The following is a 21407-nucleotide window of genomic DNA, read 5'->3' on the forward strand; positions in this document are numbered from 1 at the left end:
AGGAGCCTTGGTGAGCTGCTATAGTGCATCTTGTAGATGAAACACACTGCTACCACTATGTGTCGGTGGTGGGCGAGGGCGAGATCCAGATTTAAGTATTTAAGTGAGCCATTAGGAATAGAATATATAAGCAAGTAAGTTATGCTGAACACTTATAAAACCCTGGTCGGGCCTCAGCTGGAGTATCATCCTCATTTCTCGGTATCACACTGTAAGAAGGTTGTGAGACCATTTGGAGAGGATGCAGAAGAGATTTAATAGAATGTGATAAGAGTTATGTGGAGAGGCAGCTGAAGCTGGATTTGCTCTTTAGAGCAGGGATGTTAAGCAGGAGATTTTAGAGAGATGTTCAAAACCATGAACTGTTTGATGGAGTAAATGATGGGAAGCTATTTCCAATGGCAGAAGATTTGGATTGAAAAAATTCTGCAGTACTGAATTTGTTTTCTTATCCCTCCCAATAAATGTCCAGTGTTCAATGAAAATCTTGGTCTGGATTTTGTGGTGTGAAATAACAGCGAAACATTCCGTGTTCGCTGTCATTACTCCATTGAAACCAACAGGAACTTTGGCTGTCCACACATGTACAAAGTAACTTGGAGAACCAGAGGTTGCTGCCAGTGGTTCTCTGCTTCTTCAGAGGTTGCATTGTTGAGAAACACCGCAGACTGTAATCAATGGCAAAACTTTGCACTAACAAAAACATTCACTTTTACACTGTTAGTCTCATTGTAAAATCCCTTAAAAAATGCAAATAAAGTGTAGCTGGGATTTTAACATGCTATTAAGTTCATGATTACTCCTAAATGGGTTGGTCTAGCACAGTGGTCTAAACAGCTGGCTTGTAATGCAGAACAATGCCAGCAGCGAGGGTTCAGTTCCCGTACCGGTCTCCCCGAACAGGTGCCAGAATGTGGCGACCAGGGGCTTTTCACAGTAACTTAATTGAAGCCTACTTGTGACAATAAGCTATTATTATTATACTCCCACTCACCCTGAAAAGTTAATTTTTGTACTTGTGATATGTCAATTTTCTCCACTGTAATCGAATAAATGCATATATTTAAAATTATTTGTCTTTAGGTTTTCTTTATTTTCAGCTTCTACCTTAATGCTAACATAAATTTACTTCATTATTTAGAGTTTCGCATTAAAAATGAAAGGATTCAAGGCTTTAAACATTTAATTTTCTGTCTATGAGAATACTTCAATACGATTGTGCTTACCTTGTCAGCTGACATCAATGCCGCTGCATTCCAGGAGATCCCTTTGATTTGCTGTCAGATTTAAATATGTTGAGAAAGGGAAAGACCACAGTACAGAGATTGCTAGATCTTTGTGGGCTGTTTTATTGTGCGGTCGGTGGCTGTTGCTTCGTCAATTGATTGCAAACTTTTGGCTTATTTTAAAAAAGAGGAGAAACATTTGGTCACATTGCTTGCACTTACCAACAACTCTCCCTAGGAACAGGGTCTTCAGAGAGTTAAACTTGATATCTGTCGTTGTTGGCATGCTGTAAGGGACTGCAGGATAATGATCCAGCTGAAGAAAGAAAGAAAATAAAATATTAAAATAACTTAGGTCATATTAAAATTATATTTAGGGGGGAAAATTGGTTTGCTTGGCCCCGCTTCAAGTGGTGCAACACAGACTTGCGTTGATTCCTCAGGGTTAGCCAGCTACCTACATGGATTCCTCACTCGTAATATCGATGAAACATGTACAGGCCATGCAGGGAGTGGGGAGCGGTGCTGACTGACCCCAAGAAATTGTCTGTGTGGCAGTACTAGAAGCAGCGCTATACAAATTTTTTTTTTCCCCCTTATATTTATTAAATTATTGACATGTTTTCAGATCAGAAAAACACATGTCAACAATACCATATATGATATTTGATTCATTTAAAAAATATTACAATCTGCTTTTTACCCAAATATTAAATGTTATGGCATTTCCCAGATACATTTCTTGAGATTTTATACTACAATTAGACAATGAAGACTCTTTAATGTTCTAATGAATGAGAAGCAGGACATTTTCAGTAAACATCATTCTCCTATTGCTTCACAGCTCCAGGGTCCCAGGTTCGATTCCAGGCCTGGGTCACTGTCTGTGTGGAGTCTGCACATTCCCCCTGGTGTCTACGTGGGTTACCTCCGGGTGCTCTGGTTTCATCCCACAAGTCCCGAAAGACGTGATCTTAGGTAATTTGGACATTCTGAATTCTCCCTCTGTGTACCGAACAGGCCCGGAATGTGGTGACCAGGGGATTTCCATAGTAACTTCATTGCAGTGTTAATGTAAGCCTACTTGTGACGATAAAGGTTATTATTATTATAAAATTGGTAATATGGTGAAATGCCTATATAGTATTGAGTTAGGTAAAAGGTTCCTTACATAGGGTAAATAATTCCCGTTTATTTTCCTTTTGTGAATACATCTATTACATGACTTCATTGAAACAGAAGTTTAATTGATTACATCTTATTTAATGTACCTTTACAGCAGTGACTTCAAAATTATTTAACTGGCTCTAAAACACCTAAAGGACACTATATAAAGGCCAACCTATTTTACATCCAATTATACTATTCTCGCCAGGTGGCAAATATGATTTGAATTAATAAGGCTTGCCAGCCAAACGAAAGAATACATAGCAATGGGAAACAAATTTAAATGCTAGACTCATATAATGTACAATTGATTGAACAAAAACTTTTGTTTTTTCATTGAACCACGTTTAAAGTGATTTACAATAGAACTCTTTGACTGACATAACCAAAAGTGATAATTAGCAGGACTTAAGTGTCAACTTGAGGTGTCATTTCTATTTGAAGTTGCACTCTTCAGAGAAACATTTGAGATACCACTTTGCATTGAAAGCACAAAGAAATTAGAAACATTTTAGGATAATTGCACTATTCACAGCTGCAATGTTTTAATTTATGTGGCAGTTAAGATGTTTTTCTTGAGGACATTTTGCTCATAATCTCTTCAAATCCCTAAGATTAATAGAAATGTCTTCTGTTTTTGAATGTGTTTTGGGTGGCACAGTGGTTAGCACTATTGCTTCACTGCGCCAGGGGCCCAGGTTCGATTCCCAGCTTGGGTCACTGTCTGTGCAGAGTCTGCATGTTCTCCCCGTATCTGCGTGGGTTTTCTCCGGGTGCTCCGGTTTCCTCCCACAAATGCCAAAAAACTTGCTGTTAGAACATAAGAACATAAGAACTAGGAGCAGGAATAGGCCATCTGGCTTCCCGAGCCTGCTCTGCCATTCAATGAGATCATGGCTGATCTTTTGTGGACTCAGCTTCACACTCTGGCCCGAACACCATAACCCTTAATCCCTTTATTCTTCAAAAAACTATCTATCTTTATCTTAAAAACATTTAATGAAGGAGCCTCAACTGCATCACTGGGCAAGGAATTCCATAGAGTCACAACCCTTTGGGTGAAGAAGTTCCTCCTAAACTCAGTCCTAAATCTACTTCTCCTTATTTTGAGGCTGTGCCCCCTAGTTCTGCTTTCACCCGCCAGTGGAAACAACCTGCCCACATCTATCCTAACTATTCCCTTCATAATTTTATATGTTTCTATAAGACCCCCCGCATCCTTCTAAATTCCAACGAGTACAGTCCCAGTCTACTCAACCTCTCCTCGTAATCCAACCCCTTCAGCTCTGGGATTGACCTAGTGAATCTTCTCTGCACACCTTCCAACTCCAGTACGTTCGTTCTCAGGCAAGGAGACCAAAACTGAACTCAATACTCCAGGTGTGGCCTCAGTAACACCGTATACAATTGCAGCACAACCTCCATAGTCTTAAACTCCACCCATCTAGCAATGAAGGACAAAACTCCATTTGCCTTCTTAATCACCTGTTGCTCCTGTAAACCAACTTTTTGCAACTCATGCACTAGCACACCCAGGTCTCTCTGCACAGCAGCATATTTTAATATTTCATTATTTAAATAATAATCCCTTTTGCTGTTATTCCTACCAAAATGGATAACCTCACATTTGTCAACATTGTAGTCCATCTGCCAGACCCAAGCACATTCACTTAACCTATCCAAGTCCCTCTGCAGACTTCCGGTATCCTCTGCATTTTTTGCTTTACCACTCATCTTAGTGTCGCCTGCAAACTTGGACACATTGCACTTGGTCCCCAACTCCAAATCATCTATGTAAATTGTGAACAATTGTGGGCCCAACACTGATCCCTGAGGGACACCACTAGATACTGATTACCAACCAGAGAAACACCCATTAATCCCCACTCTTTGCTTTCTATTAATTAACCAATCCTCTATCCATGCTACTTCTTTACCCTTAATGCCATGCATCTTTATTTTATGCATCAACCTTTTGTGTGGCACCTTGTCAAAAGCTTTCTGGAAATCCAGATATACCACATCCATTGGCTCCCCATTATCTACCGCATTGGCAAAGTCCTCAAAAAAATCCACAAATTAGTTAGGCACGACCTGCCCTTTATGAACCCATGCTGCGTCTGCCCAATGGGACAATTTCCATCCAGATGCCTCTCTATTTCTTCATTGATGATAGATTCCAGCATCTTTCCTACTACCGAAATTAAGCTCACTGGCCTATAATTACCCGCTTTCTGCCTACGTCCTTTTTTTTAAACAGTGGTGTCATGTTTGCTAATTTCTAATCCACCAGGACCACCCCAGAGTCTAGTGAATTTTGGTAAATTACCACTCGTGCATTTGCAATTTCCCTAGCCATCTCTTTTAGTACTCTGGGATGCATTCCATCAAGGCCAGGAGACTTGTCTACCTTTAGCCCCATTAGCTTGCCCATCACTACCTCCTTTGTGATAACAATCATCTCAAGGTCCTCACCTGTCATAGCCTCATTTCCATCAGTCACTGGCATGTTATTTGTGTCTTACACTGTGAAGACCGGCCCAAAAAAACCTGTTCAGTTCCTCAGCCATTTCCTCATCTCCCATTATTAAATCTCCCTTCTTATCCTCTAAAGGAACAAAATTTACATTTGGTGAATTGAACATTCTGAATTCTCCCTCAGTGTACCCAAACAGGCGCTGGAGTGTGGTGACTGGGGGATTTCCACAGGAACTTCATTGCAGCGTTAATGTAAGCCTACTTGTGACAATAAAGATTATTATTATTGTGAAGAGAGAGATGGAGGATGGGTAAAGGGGTGGATGCCTGGATTTCTTGGCTCTTTGGAATATTCTGTCAGCTGCATTCAGGGGAGCAAGTGGCACTGTGGTAATGTCATGGGGAGGCATGGCAGCACAGTGGCTAGCACTGTTGCTTCACAGCACCAGAGTCCCAGGTGCCATTCCCGCTTGGCTCACCGTCTGTGTTGAGTCTGCACGTTTTCCCCATGTCTGCATGGGTTTCCTCAGGGTGCTCCGGTTTCCTCCCACAGTCCAAAGATGTGCACGTTAGGTGGATTAGCCATGCTTAATTGAGTTTAGTGTCCCAAACAGTTAATGGGGTTACCGGGTTGTAGGGATAGGGTGGAGGTGTGGGCTTAGATGGGGTGACCTCTCCAAGAGCCAGTGCAGACTCAATGGGCCGAATGGCCTCCTTCTGCACTGTAAGTTCTATGAAATCTATGATTAGTAATCCAGTTGTTCATGCTCTGGGGACAAGTGTTCAGATCCCATCATGATAGTTGGTGCAGTGTGAATTAAATTAATTAATAAATTGACTTAATTAATAAAAATTTGGAATTGAAAACTAGAATTATCATCAATTGTTGATCTGGTTCACCAATGCTCTTTAGGGAAGGAAATCTGCCTTCCTTACCTGGTCCGGCCTATTTGTGACTCAAGACCGACAGCAATGTGCTAGACTCTTAACTGCATCCAGCAGAGGGCAGCAGAGCAAAGCTACTGATCAGCTGTTCTGGGGGAATTTGCATACGTGCAGTGCGGTCAGCCTAAGTTGAAGGTGAACCGGTGAAGGAGACCCAAGGAGTTTGAGTGAAAGCAAGCATCCAGCAGAGGGCAGCAGAGCAAAGCTACTGATCAGCTGTTCTGGGGGAATTTGCATACGTGCAGTGCGGTCAGCCTAAGTTGAAGGTGAACCGGTGAAGGAGACCCAAGGAGTTTGAGTGAAAGCAAGCATCCAGCAGAGGGCAGCAGAGCAAAGCTACTGATCAGCTGTTCTGGGGGAATTTGCATACGTGCAGTGCGGTCAGCCTAAGTTGAAGGTGAACCGGTGAAGGAGACCCAAGGAGTTTGAGTGAAAGCAAGCATCCAGCAGAGGGCAGCAGAGCAAAGCTACTGATCAGCTGTTCTGGGGGAATTTGCATACGTGCAGTGCGGTCAGCCTAAGTTGAAGGTGAACCGGTGAAGGAGACCCAAGGAGTTTGAGTGAAAGCAAGCATCCAGCAGAGGGCAGCAGAGCAAAGCTACTGATCAGCTGTTCTGGGGGAATTTGCATACGTGCAGTGCGGTCAGCCTAAGTTGAAGGTGAACCGGTGAAGGAGACCCAAGGAGTTTGAGTGAAAGCAAGCATCCAGCAGAGGGCAGCAGAGCAAAGCTACTGATCAGCTGTTCTGGGGGAATTTGCATACGTGCAGTGCGGTCAGCCTAAGTTGAAGGTGAACCGGTGAAGGAGACCCAAGGAGTTTGAGTGAAAGCAAGCATCCAGCAGAGGGCAGCAGAGCAAAGCTACTGATCAGCTGTTCTGGGGGAATTTGCATACGTGCAGTGCGGTCAGCCTAAGTTGAAGGTGAACCGGTGAAGGAGACCCAAGGAGTTTGAGTGAAAGCAAGCATCCAGCAGAGGGCAGCAGAGCAAAGCTACTGATCAGCTGTTCTGGGGGAATTTGCATACGTGCAGTGCGGTCAGCCTAAGTTGAAGGTGAACCGGTGAAGGAGACCCAAGGAGTTTGAGTGAAAGCAAGCATCCAGCAGAGGGCAGCAGAGCAAAGCTACTGATCAGCTGTTCTGGGGGAATTTGCATACGTGCAGTGCGGTCAGCCTAAGTTGAAGGTGAACCGGTGAAGGAGACCCAAGGAGTTTGAGTGAAAGCAAGCATCCAGCAGAGGGCAGCAGAGCAAAGCTACTGATCAGCTGTTCTGGGGGAATTTGCATACGTGCAGTGCGGTCAGCCTAAGTTGAAGGTGAACCGGTGAAGGAGACCCAAGGAGTTTGAGTGAAAGCAAGCATCCAGCAGAGGGCAGCAGAGCAAAGCTACTGATCAGCTGTTCTGGGGGAATTTGCATACGTGCAGTGCGGTCAGCCTAAGTTGAAGGTGAACCGGTGAAGGAGACCCAAGGAGTTTGAGTGAAAGCAAGCATCCAGCAGAGGGCAGCAGAGCAAAGCTACTGATCAGCTGTTCTGGGGGAATTTGCATACGTGCAGTGCGGTCAGCCTAAGTTGAAGGTGAACCGGTGAAGGAGACCCAAGGAGTTTGAGTGAAAGCAAGCATCCAGCAGAGGGCAGCAGAGCAAAGCTACTGATCAGCTGTTCTGGGGGAATTTGCATACGTGCAGTGCGGTCAGCCTAAGTTGAAGGTGAACCGGTGAAGGAGACCCAAGGAGTTTGAGTGAAAGCAAGCATCCAGCAGAGGGCAGCAGAGCAAAGCTACTGATCAGCTGTTCTGGGGGAATTTGCATACGTGCAGTGCGGTCAGCCTAAGTTGAAGGTGAACCGGTGAAGGAGACCCAAGGAGTTTGAGTGAAAGCAAGCATCCAGCAGAGGGCAGCAGAGCAAAGCTACTGATCAGCTGTTCTGGGGGAATTTGCATACGTGCAGTGCGGTCAGCCTAAGTTGAAGGTGAACCGGTGAAGGAGACCCAAGGAGTTTGAGTGAAAGCAAGCATCCAGCAGAGGGCAGCAGAGCAAAGCTACTGATCAGCTGTTCTGGGGGAATTTGCATACGTGCAGTGCGGTCAGCCTAAGTTGAAGGTGAACCGGTGAAGGAGACCCAAGGAGTTTGAGTGAAAGCAAGCATCCAGCAGAGGGCAGCAGAGCAAAGCTACTGATCAGCTGTTCTGGGGGAATTTGCATACGTGCAGTGCGGTCAGCCTAAGTTGAAGGTGAACCGGTGAAGGAGACCCAAGGAGTTTGAGTGAAAGCAAGCATCCAGCAGAGGGCAGCAGAGCAAAGCTACTGATCAGCTGTTCTGGGGGAATTTGCATACGTGCAGTGCGGTCAGCCTAAGTTGAAGGTGAACCGGTGAAGGAGACCCAAGGAGTTTGAGTGAAAGCAAGCATCCAGCAGAGGGCAGCAGAGCAAAGCTACTGATCAGCTGTTCTGGGGGAATTTGCATACGTGCAGTGCGGTCAGCCTAAGTTGAAGGTGAACCGGTGAAGGAGACCCAAGGAGTTTGAGTGAAAGCAAGCATCCAGCAGAGGGCAGCAGAGCAAAGCTACTGATCAGCTGTTCTGGGGGAATTTGCATACGTGCAGTGCGGTCAGCCTAAGTTGAAGGTGAACCGGTGAAGGAGACCCAAGGAGTTTGAGTGAAAGCAAGCATCCAGCAGAGGGCAGCAGAGCAAAGCTACTGATCAGCTGTTCTGGGGGAATTTGCATACGTGCAGTGCGGTCAGCCTAAGTTGAAGGTGAACCGGTGAAGGAGACCCAAGGAGTTTGAGTGAAAGCAAGCATCCAGCAGAGGGCAGCAGAGCAAAGCTACTGATCAGCTGTTCTGGGGGAATTTGCATACGTGCAGTGCGGTCAGCCTAAGTTGAAGGTGAACCGGTGAAGGAGACCCAAGGAGTTTGAGTGAAAGCAAGCATCCAGCAGAGGGCAGCAGAGCAAAGCTACTGATCAGCTGTTCTGGGGGAATTTGCATACGTGCAGTGCGGTCAGCCTAAGTTGAAGGTGAACCGGTGAAGGAGACCCAAGGAGTTTGAGTGAAAGCAAGCATCCAGCAGAGGGCAGCAGAGCAAAGCTACTGATCAGCTGTTCTGGGGGAATTTGCATACGTGCAGTGCGGTCAGCCTAAGTTGAAGGTGAACCGGTGAAGGAGACCCAAGGAGTTTGAGTGAAAGCAAGCATCCAGCAGAGGGCAGCAGAGCAAAGCTACTGATCAGCTGTTCTGGGGGAATTTGCATACGTGCAGTGCGGTCAGCCTAAGTTGAAGGTGAACCGGTGAAGGAGACCCAAGGAGTTTGAGTGAAAGCAAGCATCCAGCAGAGGGCAGCAGAGCAAAGCTACTGATCAGCTGTTCTGGGGGAATTTGCATACGTGCAGTGCGGTCAGCCTAAGTTGAAGGTGAACCGGTGAAGGAGACCCAAGGAGTTTGAGTGAAAGCAAGCATCCAGCAGAGGGCAGCAGAGCAAAGCTACTGATCAGCTGTTCTGGGGGAATTTGCATACGTGCAGTGCGGTCAGCCTAAGTTGAAGGTGAACCGGTGAAGGAGACCCAAGGAGTTTGAGTGAAAGCAAGCATCCAGCAGAGGGCAGCAGAGCAAAGCTACTGATCAGCTGTTCTGGGGGAATTTGCATACGTGCAGTGCGGTCAGCCTAAGTTGAAGGTGAACCGGTGAAGGAGACCCAAGGAGTTTGAGTGAAAGCAAGCATCCAGCAGAGGGCAGCAGAGCAAAGCTACTGATCAGCTGTTCTGGGGGAATTTGCATACGTGCAGTGCGGTCAGCCTAAGTTGAAGGTGAACCGGTGAAGGAGACCCAAGGAGTTTGAGTGAAAGCAAGCATCCAGCAGAGGGCAGCAGAGCAAAGCTACTGATCAGCTGTTCTGGGGGAATTTGCATACGTGCAGTGCTGTTGGCAAGTGACAGTTAAACCCGAAACACTTTGTGAGTGTTTCCCACCCTACCTCCTCCTCTAACCAACCCCCCCACCCCACGGTGGTTGGGAAGCGGGAGCAGGGGGCTGTCGTGAAGGTGAGTGAGTGTCTTTAAATTTGCTTAACTTTCAGCGGGAGCAGGGTTTGAGGTAATATCAGGTAAGCTCTTCCTTTCTTTTTCTTTTTCTTGTTTTTTTTTTTAAATCTAGAGGTGATGTCAGGGAAGGCAGTACAATGCTCCTCCTGCAGAATGTTTGAGGTGAGGGACGGCGTCAGTGTCCCTGCTGATTTCATCTGTGGGAAGTGCACCCAACTCCAGCTCCTCAAAAACCGTGTTAGGGACCTGGAGCTTGAGCTGGATGAACTTCGGATCATTCGGGAGGCAGAGGGGGTCATAGATAGGAGCTTCAGGGAAGTAGTTACACCAAAGACTGGAGATAGATGGGTAACTGTAAGAGGGACTGGGAAGAAGCAGTCAGTGCAGGGACCCCCTGCGGTCGTTCCCCTGAGTAACAAGTATACCGTTTTGGATACTTGTGGGGGGGACGACTTACCAGGGGTAAGCCATGGGGTACGGGCCTCTGGCACGGAGTCTGTCCCTGTTGCTCAGAAGGGAAGGGGGCAAAGGAGTAGAACATTAGTAATTGGGGACTCAATAGTCAGGGGCACAGATAGGAGATTTTGTGGGAGCGAGAGAGACTCACGTTTGGTATGTTGCCTCCCAGGTGCAAGGGTAAGTGATGTCTCGGATCGTGTTTTCCGGGTCCTTAAGGGGGAGGGGGAGCAGCCCCAAGTCGTAGTCCACATTGGCACTAACGACATAGGTAGGAAAGGGGACAAGGATGTCAGGCAGGCCTTTGGGGAGCTAGGATGGAAGCTCAGAGCGAGAACAAACAGAGTTGTTATCTCTGGGTTGTTGCCCGTGCCACGTGATAGTGAGATGAGGAATAGGGAGAGAGAGCAATTAAACACGTGGCTACAGGGATGGTGCAGGCGGGAGGGATTCAGATTTCTGGATAACTGGGGCTCTTTCTGGGGAAGGTGGGACCTCTATAGACAGGATGGTCTACATCTGAACCTGAGGGGCACCAATATCCTGGGGGGGAGATTTGTTAGTGCTCTTTGGGGGGGTTTAAACTAATTCAGCAGGGGCATGGGAACCTGGATTGTAGTTTTGGGGTACGGGAGATTGAGAGTATAGAGGTCAGGAGCACAGATTTGACTTCGCAGGAGGGTGCCAGTGTTCAGGTAGGTGGTTTGAAGTGTGTCTACTTCAATGCCAGAAGTATACGAAATAAGGTAGGGGAACTGGCAGCATGGGTTGGTACCTGGGACTTCGATGTTGTGGCCATTTCAGAGACATGGATAGAGCAGGGACAGGAATGGTTGTTGCAGGTTCCGGGGTTTAGGTGTTTTAGTAAGCTCAGAGAAGGGGGCAAAAGAGGGGGAGGTGTGGCGCTGCTAGTCAAGGACAGTATTACGGTGGCGGAAAGGATGCTCGATGGAAACTCTTCTTCCGAGGTAGTATGGGCTGAGGTTAGAAACAGGAAAGGAGAGGTCACCCTGTTGGGAGTTTTTTATAGGCCACCTAATAGTTCTAGGGATGTAGAGGAAAGGATGGCGAAGATGATTCTGGAAAAGAGCGAAAGTAACAGGGTAGTTGTTATGGGAGACTTTAACTTTCCAAATATTGACTGGAAAAGATATAGTTCGAGTACATTAGATGGGTCGTTCTTTGTACAATGTGTGCAGGAGGGTTTCCTGACACAATATGTTGACAGGCCAACAAGAGGCGAGGCCACATTGGATTTGGTTTTGGGTAATGAACCAGGCCAGGTGTTAGATCTGGAGGTAGGTGAGCACTTTGGAAATAGTGACCACAATTCGGTGACATTTACGTTAGTGATGGAAAGGGATAAGTATACCCCGCAGGGCAAGAGTTATAGCTGGGGGGAGGGTAATTATGATGCCATTAGACATGACTTAGGATGTGTTGGTTGGAGAAGTAGGCTGCAAGGGTTGGGCACACTGGATATGTGGAGCTTGTTCAAGGAACAGCTATTGCATGTTCTTGATAAGTACGTACCAGTCAGGCAGGGAGGAAGGGGTCGAGCGAGGGAACCGTGGTTTACCAAAGAAGTGGAATCTCTTGTTAAGAGGAAGAAGGAGGCCTATGTGAAGATGAGGCATGAAGTTTCAGTTGGGGCGCTTGATAGTTACAAGGAAGCGAGGAAGGATCTAAAGAGAGAGCTGAGACGAGCAAGGAGGGGACATGAGAAGTCTTTGGCAGGTAGGATCAAGGAAAACCCAAAAGCTTTCTATAGGTATGTCAGGAACAAAAGAATGACTAGGGTAAGAGTAGGGCCAGTCAAGGACAGTGGTGGGAAGTTGTGTGTGGAGGCTGAGGAGATAAGCGAGATACTAAATGAATACTTTTCGTCAGTATTCACTCAAGAAAAAGATAATATTGTGGAGGAGAATGCTGAGACCCAGGCTATTAGAATAGATGGCATTGAGGTGCGTAAGGAAGAAGTGTTGGCAATTCTGGACAAGGTGAAAATAGATAAGTCCCCGGGGCCGGATGGGATTTATCCTAGGATTCTCTGGGAAGCCAGGGAAGAGATTGCTGAGCCTTTGGCTTTGATTTTTAGGTCATCATTGGCTACAGGAATAGTGCCAGAGGACTGGAGGATAGCAAATGTGGTCCCTTTGTTCAAGAAGGGGAGTAGAGATAACCCCGGTAACTATAGGCCGGTGAGCCTAACGTCTGTGGTGGGTAAGGTCTTGGAGAGGATTATAAAAGATACGATTTATAATCATCTAGATAGGAATAATATGATTAGGGATAGTCAGTATGGTTTTGTGAAGGGTAGGTCATGCCTCACAAACCTTATCGAGTTCTTTGAGAAGGTGACTGAACAGGTAGACGAGGGTAGAGCAGTTGATGTGGTGTATATGGATTTCAGTAAAGCGTTTGATAAGGTTCCCCACGGTCGGCTATTGCAGAAAATACGGAGGCTGGGGATTGAGGGTGATTTAGAGATGTGGATCAGAAATTGGCTAGTTGAAAGAAGACAGAGAGTGGTAGTTGATGGGAAATGTTCAGAATGGAGTTCAGTTACGAGTGGCGTACCACAAGGATCTGTTCTGGGGCCGTTGCTGTTTGTCATTTTTATAAATGACCTAGAGGAGGGAGCAGAAGGATGGGTGAGTAAATTTGCAGACGACACTAAAGTCGGTGGAGTTGTAGATAGTGCGGAAGGATGTTGCAGGTTACAGAGGGACATAGATAAGCTGCAGAGCTGGGCTGAGAGGTGGCAAATGGAGTTTAATGTGGAGAAGTGTGAGGTGATTCACTTTGGAAAGAATAACAGGAATGCGGAATATTTGGCTAATGGTAAAATTCTTGGTAGTGTGGATGAGCAGAGGGATCTCGGTGTCCATGTACATAGATCCCTGAAAGTTGCCACCCAGGTTGATAGGGTTGTGAAGAAGGCCTATGGTGTGTTGGCCTTTATTGGTAGAGGGATTGAGTTCCGGAGCCATGAGGTCATGTTGCAGTTGTACAAAACTCTAGTACGGCCGCATTTGGAGTATTGCGTACAGTTCTGGTCGCCTCATTATAGGAAGGACGTGGAAGCTTTGGAACGGGTGCAGAGGAGATTTACCAGGATGTTGCCTGGTATGGAGGGAAAATCTTATGAGGAAAGGCTGATGGACTTGAGGTTGTTTTCGTTAGAGAGAAGAAGGTTAAGAGGTGACTTAATAGAGGCATACAAAATGATCAGAGGGTTAGATAGGGTGGACAGCGAGAGCCTTCTCCCGCGGATGGGGGTGACTAGCACGAGGGGACATAGCCTTAAATTGAGGGGTAATAGATATAGGACAGAGGTCAGAGGTGGGTTTTTTACGCAAAGAGTGGTGAGGCCGTGGAATGCCCTACCTGCAACAGTAGTGAACTCGCCAACATTGAGGGCATTTAAAAGTTCATTGGATAAGCATATGGATGATAAGGGCATAGTGTAGGTTAGATGGCCTTTAGTTTTTTTTTCCATGTCGGTGCAACATCGAGGGCCGAAGGGCCTGTACTGCGCTGTATCGTTCTATGTTCTATGTTCCCTCTGAAATGGCCTAACATGCCATTTTGTTCTAGGGCAATTAAAGATAAGCAACAATGCGGGCCTTGTCAGTGACACCCACATCTCTGAGTCATGTATTTGATGGTCAAATGGAAGGAACTATTATTCTACCTCAAAAGTGATCAAAGTTTCGATCACAATAATCTCTTTGAGTAAAATCACTGATTTGCTGTTTAATGCTGACTTATTGTAGGCTTATCCCATATTGGCTGTGACTCTCTGCATTGAGAGCTGGAATTCTATGCTCCTCACTGGATTGGGCTGCCAAGCGTGAGGCACGGGGGGTAAAATAAGGTCGACTGGTGGGAGCGTCATGCCTGACACCTTCCCATGTCTGCTGCTATTTCATCAGTGGCAGGGTAGGTGGTGGGCTTCCTGCCCACCCTTAGGCCAATTGAGGTCCTTAGGAAACTAATTAATGGCCATTAAAGGGTTTCGCCTGCCATCGAGATGGGCCCACCTTACCATGAGGCAAGCCTGCAAGGATGTGTGCTTGGGAGAGGTGGGTCCCTCCTGATCGGATACCTTGTGGCTCACTGATGGTCCGACTCTTCCCCTAGTGGCAAAGACTGTCCCCAATGGACTTCTGGTGGCGGCTATGGTGTGAGAGGTTACACCACTCGAGGTGGTGTTTTTGGACCTTTACCCGGTAAATGGGTTGAGATTTGGGAGAACAAAAGTGCAGGTGTGTTACTAGTGACCCATCGGTGAATGGAGTTGAGGACCAGAAGCGGTCGTAAGAGAGTGGAACATATAACAAAGGCTGGTGTGGTGCCTGCGACACAGGTGGCGATGGCGGAGGGTCAGGGATTGGCCCTGCTGGCTCAATGGTCAACGGAGCAGCTGGTGATCTTCCTGAATATGAAGTTCGCTCAGCAAAAATAGAGAAACTGGAGGACCTGGCCAGGGCAGTGGACCTGATTATGGTGGGGATCAACCGCGTGGAGATGAGGCTGGAGGCCCAGGGCCAGGCAATCCAGAAGTTGAAGGAGGTAGTGGGGGAACATGAGGAGCAGCTCGCCTCGATGGCAGCGGAGATGGGGCTGATGCAGGACCAGTAAAGACGGCTACAGGAGAAGGTCGAGGATCTGGGGAACTGGTTGCGCAGGCAGAACCTGAGAATCGTGGGGCTGCCGGACGGAAGCGAGGGAGTGGACGGCGGACCACATGTGGGGAAGATGCTGGTTAAGCTGTTGGGAGATGGAGCATTCACACAACCTCTGGAAGTGGACTGAGTGCATAGAGCGCTAGTGAGGAAGCCGCAGGCGAATGAGCCGCCAAAGGCGATGGTCGTGAGACTGCACCGATTCCTGGACAAGGAGCGGATTTTGAGGTTGGTCAGGCACACTGCACCTGGGAGGGCAGTGAACTGGGTATACCAGGACCTGAGTGCAGATCTGGCCAAGGGGAGGGCGAGCTTTAACAAGGTCAAGGTGGCCCTGTTTAAAAAGGGGGTGAAGATCGGGATGTTTATCTGCCGCACTTGTGGGTGACGTATGAAGGCCGGGAGCTGTATTTTGGGATATTGTAAGAGGATGGAATTTATCAGAGACAGTGGACTGGCAGGCGAACGAGGACATTGAACTCTGGTGGAGAGGCCTTTGTTATGTGTTTCGGGAGTTGCGTTTGGTTACTGTTATACTGTGTTTGCGACCATTGATTTGCTCTGGGTTTGTTTCTGTTCTTTGGTGGGGGATGGTGGGTTGTTCTTTTCGATTGGGCTGGGATGGGGTTGTTTTGTTTCACTAGCAGGATGGGTGAGCAGTGGGGAGGGGAATCAGTGGGGGTTAGGATGCTAGGCGCCATGGGCGGGAGCTACCAGGCTAGCTGGGTAGGGACTAGTTCACAGAATCGCAGTGGGGAAGTGAGTAGGTGGTTAGTGGGTGGATGGGGATTGGGTCTGTTGCTACGGGGGACTGGGGAGGAGGGGGGATGAACTGCTGACAGGGGAGTGATTTCTAAAATGTGGTAGGGGAGGATCGATGATGGTGGGTATCTGAGGGCTGGCCTGAGGAGGTGTGGGACACGGGCTGGAGGCTGGCCCAAGAGGGGTTATGGTTGATTGGCAGGGGGCCACGACCAGACTGATCACGTGGAACATGCGAGGGTTGAATGGGCCAGTCAAAAGGGCGCGCATGTTCGCACATTTAAATAGTATGAAGGCGGATGTGGTTATGTTCCAGGAGAGGCGGGGTCCAGACTAGACTGAGGAAGGGGTGGGGAGCACAGGTATTTCACTCGGGATTGGACTGTAAAAAGAGGGGGTGGGGTGGAGATTTTGATTAACAAGTGGGTGATATTTGAAGTGGGAAGTACAGTGGTTGAATCTGGGTGGAGATTTGTCATGGTAAGTCGGAAAGTGGACGGGTTACCACTGGTATTGGTAAGTATCTATGCCCAGAACTGAGATGATGTTGCCTGGTATGGAGGGTGCTAGCTATGAAGAAAGGTTGAGTAGATTAGGATTGTTTTCGTTGGAAAGACGGAGGTTGAGGGGGGACCTGATTGAGGTATACAAAATTACGAGAGGTATGGACAGGGTGGATAGCAACAAGCTTTTTCCAAGATTGGAGGTGTCAATTACAAGGGGTCACGATTTCAAGGTGAGAGGGGGAAAGTTTAAGGGAGATGTGCGTGGAAAGTTTTTTACGCAGAGGGTGGTGGGTGCCTGGAACGCTTTGCCAGCGGAGGTGGTAGAGGCGAGCACAATAGCATCATTTAAGATGCATCTAGACAGATACATGAACGGGCGGGGAACAGAGGGAAGTAAACCTTGGAAAATAGGAGATAGGTTTAGATAAAGGATCTGGATCGGCGCAGGCTAGGAGGGCCGAAGGGCCTGTTCCTGTGCTGTAATTTTTTTTTTCTTATGCAGCGGGTGCTGGGGAGGATCGATGACCTGGACTCGCATCGGCAGGTTATGGGGGGTAGGATTTTAATGCAGTTCTGGATCCGAGACTGAACTGGTCGAGCTTGAGGTCGAGGAGGGTGTCGGCGGTAGCAAAGGAGCTAAGGCGGTTCATGGAACACATGGAGGTGGGGTGGTGGATCCGTGGCGATTTGGGAGACCGAGAGCGAAAGAGTTTTCATTCTTCTCCTATGTGCACAAGGTGTACACCCGTATTGACTTTTTTGTATTTGACAGGACGTTGCTGGCGGGGGTGGTGGATGCCGAGTATTCGCCGTTAGTGGTATCGGACCATGCCCCGCACTGGGTGAATCTGCAGGTCAGCAAAGCCGGGGGGGGGGGGGGGGGGGGGGGCGGCAGCGCACGCAATGGAGGTTGGAGGAGGAAGAGATGTGTGAGAGGGTGAGGAACGCCATCCTCAGTGGCGTAATCCTCATCCGTAAGTGGAAATTAATGATATGGGGGAGGTCTCCGAGGGACAGTATGGGAGGCACTGAAGGCAGTGGTTAGGGGGGGGGGGGGGGGGGGGGGGGGGAGTTAATATCAATTTGGGCACACAGGGAGAAGGCAGAGCGGCGGAAATGGAAAGGCGAGTGGAGGAATTCCAGCACGTAGACAGGAGATATGCAGATGCCCCAGAGGCGGGGCTGTTAAAGGAGCGGCAAAGGCTGCAAATGGAGTTTGGGTTAATATCTACGGGTAAGGAGGTGGGGCAGTTGAGAAGGGTGAGAGGGGTGGTGTATGAATATGGAGAGAAAGCAAGCAGGATGCTAGCGCACCAATTGAGGAAACAGGAGGCGGCGAGAGCGATCGGGAAAGCGAAGGCACAGGAGGAAAGATGGTATTGGACCCGGCGGGGGTGAATGGGGTGTTTCGGGAATTTTATAGTAAGTTGTGTGAGTCGGAACCCTCTACCATGCCGGAGGCGATGAGGCAGTTCTTAGAGGGATTGGAGTTCCCGAAGGTGGATGAGGAGCTGGTGGAGGGCCTGGGGCCCCCAATTGGGCTGGTAGAAGTAGTGGAGGGGTTGGAGGCATGGCAATCAGGCAAATCCCTGGGGCCGGACGGGTACCCGGTGGAATTCTACAAGCCGTTTTCAGAAGCCGTTGCTGGCCAGGGCTTTTAACGAGGCAAGGGAGCTGGGAGTACTCCCCCTGACACTGTTGCAGGCTTCGATCTCCCTCATTTTGAAGCGGGAAAAAGATCCAGAATAATGTGAGTCAGACAGACTGATTTCCCTGCTAAATGTACATGCCAAACTACTGGCCAAGATCCTGGCCTCGAGAATATTTGACTTTGTGTCCGGGGTGATAGGGGAGGACCAGGCAGGGTTTATGAAGGGGAGGCATCAGGCGACCAACATCAGGAGGTTACTTAACATAATTATGATGCCCCCAGAGGGACGAGAGGTAGAGGTAGTGGTCGCTATGGATGCAGAGAAGGCCTTCGATCAGGTGGAGTGGGACTATCTGTGGGAGGTCCAGGGGCAGTCTGGGTTTGGGCAGGGGTTTGTGGACTGGGTCCGGTTGTTATACCAGGCACCGATGGCGAGTGTGTGGACAAACCGGGTCAGTTCAGGATATCTCAGACTACATCGGGGAACGAGGCAAGGGTGACCACTCTCCCCATTGCTGTTTGCCCTGGCTATGGAGCTGTTGGCAATAGCACTGAGAGCGTCAAGGGGCTGGCAGGGGATAGTACGGGTGGGGGGCGTGGTACATAGGGTTTCGCTATACACCTCGCTGGCATGGTCGATGAATCCTGGATGAATTGGGTGAGCGTATATTTAAATGAGCCTATGATTCATTTTTTTTGTTTTTTTTATAAATTTAGAGTACCTAATTCATTTTTTCCCATTAAGGGGCAATTTAGCGTGGCCAATCCACCTACCCTGCACATCTTTTGGTTGTGGGACCGAAACCCACGCAAACACGGGAAGAATGTGCAAACTCCATACGGAGAGTGACCCAGAGCCGGGATCGAACCTAGGACCTCGGCGCTGTGAGGTAGCAGTGCTAACCACTGCGCCACCATGCTGCCCTGCCTATGATTCATTTTAATTGCCAGCAGGAGCGAGAACAAGATCGCAACATGTCGTGAGATTCTATTGAAACTCGCAAAACGTTTCGAGCATTGTGATTCTTGATGAAGGCCTCTCGCGAGATTCAACGTCCTCATCCTGACATCAAGTCGGCGCAACAAGGCCACTGAATTGCGCCATATACATTATAGTAACAGAATATGGGACAATCTAAGGGCCACGATGCGCCCGAAAAGCAGCTCGCCATGGTGCAGCTTGGCTGATAAAAGCCAGGAGACCCCGCTTCTGGGATTCCCGCTGAGGCCCCTTATTTTATGAGTGGCGTTGTATTGCTGCAAGCGCTGGGAAACAAGCGGCTAAATGAATGAATGAAATGAAATGAAAATCGCTTATTGTCACGAGTAGGCTTCAATGAAGTTACTGTGAAAAGCCCCTGGTCGCCACATTCCGGCGCCTGTTCGGGGAGGCTGTTACGTGAATCGAACCGTGCTGCTGGCCTGCCTTGGTCTGCTTTCAAAGCCAGCGATTTAGCCCAGTGTGCTAAATGTGGTGATTGGATCTGCTCGTACTGGAATGTTTTGAGTCACGAGGGTTCCACTTTGGTTTCAGGCAACCTGATGGAGGGATCTAACAAACTCTCCCCAAAAAGATCCAATTAATTCTCTTCAGAAGGCCACTGTCAGGGCTGACTCTCTCTACAGAAAATCTGGGTGCTGTGCCCTTGACACTGTAGAGACCTGGGCCGGGACTCTCCAAACCCCCCGCTGGGTCGGAGAATCCCCGGGGGGGGGGGGGGCGGGAGGCACGAATACCGCCCCGCTGCCCCGACACCGGCTGCCCTATTCTCCGGCGCCGTTGTTTGGGCGGCGGCGGGATAACCGGCAAGCTGGGCAGCGGCCACCCCCCGGCAATTCTCCGGGCCCCGATGGGCCGAGCGGCCGTCCAGTTTTTGCCAGTCCCACCGGCTTGAACTACTCACCTCACGCACGGCGGGACCTGGCAGGTGAATGTGCAGGGGCAGTCCTCGGGGGAGGGGGCCGGGGGAGTATCCGACCCCGGGTGGGGCCCCCACGGTGGCCTGGCACGCGATCGGGGCCTACCGATCTGTGGGCGGGCTTCTTTCCTCCGTGCCGGGCCCCTGTAGGGCTCTGCCATATTGCCCGGGAGCCGGTGTGGAAAAGAGAACCCCCGTGCATGCGCGGAAATCCACCGGCCGGTCTGCGCATACGCGTAAATACGGCAGCCGTTCGGCTCATGCGCGAGATCACAATGGCTGTTCCGCGCATTCAAGGACGCGCGGCCGCCGGCGCCGGCTGGAGTGGCGCCAACCCCTCTGGATTATTCCTCACTTTCGGGGGCTGTTGATGCCGGAGTGGATACCGCCGGTTTTCCTGCCGGCGTGGGGACTTAGTCCCTCAAGGGAGAATCCCGCTGCTGGAGTCAAACCATGAATTGAAAGCAAGGTTTGATGTGAAATGGAGTGTCTCTCCAAAAAGGTCTTGGCCTGAATGTGAACCTTGAGTTGAAGGCCCAGTTTGATGAGAACTAAAGTGCCCCTCCAGAAAGCCTGCTGCCAGTGAGTACTGCATTGTCTAACCTCTAGGAACACTGAATGAATGATTCTGCAAAGAAGACCATTACCAGCTGTAAAACAAAGACTTTAATAAGCTAGTGTGCCATGAGGAACGGTGCTAAAGAACCACCATTGAAGCAAAGACTCTTATCTTTTGTCCTTCTTCTATGTTATTTTTACCTTTCTCCATCCCTCTGTGTTTGTATGTCTTGTGTGTGAGTGAGTAGAGGGTGGGACAGTTAAAAGGGGTAGTAGGTATTAGCTTGTTGTTATCCAGTTGTAGTTGTTGCACATTTCATGATAGATCTTGATATAAATAAACAATAATTGTGTTTACAAACCTGGTGACTGTAATTTTTGGGCAGCCAAGGGCTAAAGACTTTCGGTATTTTTATAAGTCATAGGATCCCTACAATGCAGATGGAGGCCATTCGGTCCATCAAGTCTGCATCAACCCCTGCTCCGATAGAGCACCCTACCTAGGTCCAATACCCTGCCATATCCCTGTAACCCTACCTAACCGTTGGCCAATTTAGCATGGACAAATCGCCTAACCTGCAAACCTTTGGAAACCCACACAGACTTGGGGACAATGTGCAAACTCCACACAGACAGTCACCCAAGGTCAGAATTAAACCCGGGTCCCTGTGTAGCCACCGAAGTTGGCCATTCCCTCAATACAAAATGGAGGAACGCAAAGCTTGCAGGTTAAAATGGACAAAGTTTGCAGCACAAGCAGGCTGCACCAAGCCAATGTGTATTCTGTCTGCTAAGAGAGCAGACAGCACTGAAACGAACATTCCGCATACTAATGAGGCAATCTCCGGGATAGTTAATATAGTAATGGAACGATCCCAGGGACAATGGACACAAATAAAGAAGTGATTGCAACAGTGTATGGGAAACCAGTCACACCGGCACCAGTGGGGTTCGAAAACAAAGCACCTGAAGGCCCGCCCAGCAACCGAGGGACAGCCTCAGTATTGGGGG

General features: G+C 48.7%; 1 protein-coding gene across 1 annotated transcript in view; it reads right to left on the reverse strand.

Moving 5' to 3' along the window:
* The window catches only part of cntnap2a (contactin associated protein 2a), a 2445269-nt gene that overhangs the window by 169667 nt on the left and 2254195 nt on the right, over window positions 1–21407 (reverse strand). The window contains exon 21 of the mRNA XM_038797786.1: window positions 1449–1542. Coding sequence (XP_038653714.1) covers window positions 1449–1542 — 94 coding nt within the window. The remainder of the gene's footprint in view (window positions 1–1448; window positions 1543–21407) is intronic.

The sequence above is a fragment of the Scyliorhinus canicula genome, chromosome 5 (genome assembly GCF_902713615.1).
Source record: "Scyliorhinus canicula chromosome 5, sScyCan1.1, whole genome shotgun sequence".
NCBI lineage: Eukaryota > Metazoa > Chordata > Chondrichthyes > Carcharhiniformes > Scyliorhinidae > Scyliorhinus > Scyliorhinus canicula.